The sequence below is a fragment of the Balearica regulorum genome, chromosome 2 (genome assembly GCF_011004875.1).
Source record: "Balearica regulorum gibbericeps isolate bBalReg1 chromosome 2, bBalReg1.pri, whole genome shotgun sequence".
In the NCBI taxonomy this organism is placed as follows: Eukaryota; Metazoa; Chordata; class Aves; order Gruiformes; family Gruidae; genus Balearica; species Balearica regulorum.
Genome location: NC_046185.1, coordinates 4,742,789 through 4,747,582, shown reverse-complemented (window position 1 = coordinate 4,747,582; position 4,794 = coordinate 4,742,789). Strand labels below are relative to the sequence as shown.

General features: G+C 51.9%; 1 protein-coding gene across 1 annotated transcript; it reads left to right on the top strand.

Annotated features, from left to right (window-relative positions):
• Positions 1-2,881: 2,881 nt before the first annotated feature.
• On the top strand, positions 2,882-4,383 carry RPLP1 (ribosomal protein lateral stalk subunit P1). The gene is made up of 4 exons (XM_075743251.1): positions 2,882-3,052; positions 3,173-3,247; positions 3,697-3,817; positions 4,263-4,383. The coding sequence occupies exons 1-4, from the start codon at positions 2,981-2,983 to the stop codon at positions 4,340-4,342; spliced, it is 348 nt and encodes a 115-aa protein (XP_075599366.1). The 5' UTR covers positions 2,882-2,980; the 3' UTR covers positions 4,343-4,383.
• Positions 4,384-4,794: the final 411 nt, after the last annotated feature.

The following is a 4,794-nucleotide window of genomic DNA, read 5'->3' as shown; positions in this document are numbered from 1 at the left end:
ACCCGCTCCAACAGGTCCATGTCTTTTCTGTACTGAGTACCCCAGAGCTGAAATACTCCAGGTGAGGTCTCACCAGAGTGGAGTAGAAGGGCAGGCTCACCTCCCTCGACCTGCTGGCCGCAGTGCTTTTGATGCAGCCCAGGATACGATTGGCTTTCTGGCCTGTGAGTGTGCATTGCTGGCTCATGTCCAGCTTTTCATCCACCAGTACCTCCGAGTCTTTCTCCGCAGGGCTGCTCTCAATCCCTTCATCCCCAGCCCGTATAGATATTGGGCGGGGATTGCCCTGACCCAGGTGCAGGACCTTGCACTTAGCCTTGTTGAACTTCATGAGATTTACATGGGCCCACTTCTTGAGCTTGTCCAGGTCCGTCTGAATGGCATTCCATCCCTTAGACATTTCAACTGCACCACGCAGCTTGGTGTCCGGCATTTGCAAACCTGCTGAGGGTACACTCAATGCCACTGCCTATGTTAGTAATGAAGATATTAAACAGTACTGATCCCAGTATGGACCCTTGATGGACATGACTTATCACTGATCTCCATCTGGACACAAGCTGTTGACCACTACTCTCTGGATGTGACCATCCAGCCAATTCTTTATCTACTGAATGGTCCATCCAACAAATGCATTTCTCTCCAATTTAGAGAGAAGGATGTTGTGAGGGACTATGTCAAAGGCCTTACAGAAATCCAGATAGATGACATCTGTAGATCTTCCCTTGTCCACTGATGTAGTCACTCCATCATAGGCGGCCATTAGGTTGCTCAGGCAACTTGCCCTTGGTGAAGCCATGCTGGCTGTCTCAAATCACTTCCCTGTCCCACCAAGTTTCAGAAATGGCAACTAGTTCATAGCTTTCTAGCAGCACAATGGCTTCCAACTCCTCCTGTTTGTTGCCCATGCTGTGTGCATTGGTGTAAAGGCACTTCAGCTCAGTCAGCTTATTAGAGGAACACCCCTTAATTCCTTTGAGGTATTTCACTGATGTTTCCCTGTTGGTTCCTATTACCTCAGGACCCCCTGGCTCATCTCCGTAAGACTTCAAGCGTGCTCCAGTGTACCCAGCAAGTCTCAAAGGAACAGGCTGAGGGCCCTCGCTAGCACCCCGTCCCTCTGACCTTCACATGTCATCCCATGGCTTGTCTGTCACGGGAGAGCCTGATATTATCCCCTTTCGCCTTCAAGCCTAATTTAAAGCTCTGTCAATCGATCCTACTGGTTCCTGGCAGGTATCTCTGCTTCCCTGGCCTCTCCCTTCCTCAGGAACCCCCCTGTGTGCCAAGATCTGCCGTTCTGCTGCAGGCCGGGCCAGCTCTGGAGCAGCTCACATCAACAACATTCAGAAAAAAATGCTGTTTAATGTTAAGTAACTGCTCTCTTTTCTGGAAGTTGGTTGATTGCATATAAATAGAAAATAAAGCTCTGATTTGGTGGGGAAGGTATTTTGATTCAGTGACGTACCCACCTCTCTCTCTCAGAATAACTATTTTCTCATGCTCCTTTTTTTGGCAAAACATTTTCAAACCAACCTCCCATCTTTCTGAAGGAATGACAAACATGCCCATCTGGCCAATTCACCATTTAAAATAAAAATACGCAGTCCTGACTGATTCAGCTACAGTTAACTCAGCTGAAACGCCTCTGTTGATGCCGCTGTTACCTGGACCACAGTTTGACGGTGACTTCATTAGCTGAAAGAGCAACAGATAGAGCACAATTGATTCAGCCCTTCCTACAGACACCTTCTCAAAGGTCTAAATCCATCCTGCGTCCCAGGGCTCTGAGCAGGCGCTATGGCTCATAAACTGCACTCTGCATCTTGTCTGATGCGCATCTGTCAAGAACACATAAAAATCAGAGAACATTTACTTTTCATAATCTGATTATTCTTTCAGAGTGAAATGTCAGAATTTGCTAAGGCTCATAAGATTACCAAGTTATATAGAAGTCAAGAAGTGTGAAGTTTTCACAAATGGTTCATTCTGCCCCCTTGTTTTTTTTCCTTTTTTTTTAACATATGCACATTACAGAAAAACGTGCATTTCACAGTGATGACACCCTAAATAACAGCACTGATTAAATCCAGAACACTGTATGTAGTGCCTTTTGGGGGGGAGAACATTAACAAAAATTGGCAGTTCAGTATTCTGAGGTAAATGGTACTAGTTTGTGTCTCTATTGAAAGTGTGGGCCCCATAGAACAAGCAAGTCTCAGCCACCTCATGGTCAATCGTTACGTCAGCAGTGTCGGCTCTGATGAGTATTCCATGTCGGGTTTTTTTTGGGGGGGGTAGTTCACAGTGCATACTCCCTCTGTTGTGTATAATAACGACACATCTTGAGACTACTTTTTTTTTCCTGACAAGAAGGGGGGGAAAAAAGACCTCTACGAGGAGACGTCTTTAACGCGGAAGACGTTGACAGCGCCACCCCGGAGCGCTGAGAGCGCGAAGCCGGCTGGATGCCTGCCCGCCCGGGAAGGGCCCTTCCCACGGGCCGGGCGGGGCCGCTCAGCGCCGGGACACAGGCAGGACCCGGCTCCGCGACCGCGGAGGCCCCAGGGGGCGGGAGGCAGGCAGGCAGGCAGGCAGGCAGGCAGGCAGAGCCTCAGCGCCCCCCGAAGGCCGTACGAGGCTGCCTGGAGCGGGCCGGGCCCGGCTGCGCCATGGCCGCCGTAGCGCCCCTACGTCTCTCCGAGCCGCACCGACGTTCCCGTCATCCGCCACCACGCTGCGATTGGCAGAGCGCTCCCCTGACGGCATTGGTCAAGGCTGCCCTGCCGGTCACGGGTTGGGCAGCGGTGCTGACGACTCTGTTGCGTCTCAGTTCACCGGGCCTGTGATTGGCTCGGGGCGCTATTATAAAGTTCCGCTGTAGGCACGCGTCCCTCTTCCTCCCTGGCGGCCCAAGGTGCTGTGTCCTTCAGCTGAAGCTAAGGCCGTCCACCCCGGCGACTGGCACCGCGCCCCCACCATGGCCTCTGTCTCCGAGCTTGCCTGCATCTACTCAGCCCTCATCCTGCACGACGATGAGGTCACCGTCACGGTGAGTGCGAGCCCCGGTCCCGTCGGCACAAGATGGCGGCGAGCCGCGGCATGGCCGGCGGCGGCGCGGGGCGGGAGGCGGCGGGGCCGGGCTGGCTGCTGAGCGCTGCTGTCGTTGCAGGAGGATAAGATCAACGCGCTCATCAAGGCGGCTGGAGTGAACGTGGAGCCGTTCTGGCCGGGCCTCTTCGCGAAGGTGAGCGAGAGGGAGCGTCGGGCAGGGCCGGGGGGGCCGTGGGCTGGCCGGAGCGGGGGGGGGTGGTGGGATTTGGGCATCTCGGGGGGAGTGAGGGAAGAAGGCAGGGGCGGCGGGAAGCGTGTGGGGATGGCGGACATAGGGACACCGCGCCGCCTCCGTCTCGGTGGGGGGACTTCTGGGGGCAGATCACAACCAAACAGCGGCTCCCCGGTGCTGATGGACCCCTATGCGTTCAGTTTTGAAATGCCACCTTTAACGAATATAAAAAGCAGTGAATTCTGGTGACTCCTCTGGTGGCGCCGAGCTGGTGAAGCAGGCTGCTCGTTTGTCATGCTGCGGCTTCATTGCCACACTCATGGTATGACTTAGTAGGTGCAGAGGACTGAAGCAAAGCCGCCCTACGCACCCTGTGTTAACGAGGCTTTACTGGTGCTTGTTCTCCCTAGGCTCTAGCCAACATCGACATCGGAAGCCTGATCTGTAATGTAGGAGCTGGTGGTGGTGGTGGGGCTCCAGCTGCAGCTGCTCCTGCTGGTGGTGCTGCACCCGCGGGTGGTGCTGCCCCTGGTAAGTGGGCTTCTGGGTCCGATGTAGTGAGCTTCAGCTGGAAGAGATTCTTTGTTAAAATGCTACTTGTTAGTAGCTGGAGAGTCAGCTTGGCTCTTCCGTACGCACATGAGTCTCCTAGAGCAAAACAGACCCTCACCTTTAGAAAGGCTGGAATTGCACTTTGAGTCAGCGTACAGGATTAGTGTTACCTCAGAATTAAAGCTGATATTTCTGTATACCATCAGGATCTCCTCTAAAGTATTTCAGATGTGATAGAAATTAATTTTGAGGGCACAAACCCACTGTCCTAGCAGTGGAAAAACTAGTCACCCTGGGTTGTGAGCTTAGCTTGTTAGGATTGCTCAGATCTTGATGTTGGTCATTGTCTCTGAAGTCTTTAGTGGCATGTGACTTTCATGAGCTTATAAAATGGAAAAATTCTGATTCCTTTCTCCTTTTCTAGCTGAGGAGAAGAAAGAAGAGGAAAAGAAGGAAGAGTCAGAGGAATCTGATGATGACATGGGCTTTGGTCTTTTTGACTAATTAGTTTTGTACCTGCCTGTAATAAAGAACATTTAATTGTATTCTTGTCTCTTACGTGGATGCATGTGAAGGGGAGTGGATGAAGGATGACCAGGTTACTGCTGTCACAGCATGTTAAATGAGAGTTTTGCAACTTTCCATGTTGGTTCTTCGTAGTTAACATAGGCAGAGTTAGAGCTCCTGGTTGCATTCATAGTGCATGGACAAAGGTGGAAACGTTATCACAGCGAGCACGGCATGTGCTAACAGCTCGGCAAGTAGAGGATGTGGTCATGTAAGTAAACGTGCTATGACTTGGTACTGCAGCCTCTTGCCTGCAACATGTCTCGTGAATGCTTTAGCAACAGTGCAGCTTCCAGTACCACGTCATTTAACCTGTTCAGGGGCAGCTGAACCTGTGGCACAGCAGGGATGATCCGCGTTTCACAGCAGAGGACAGTTGTTGAGCTGAA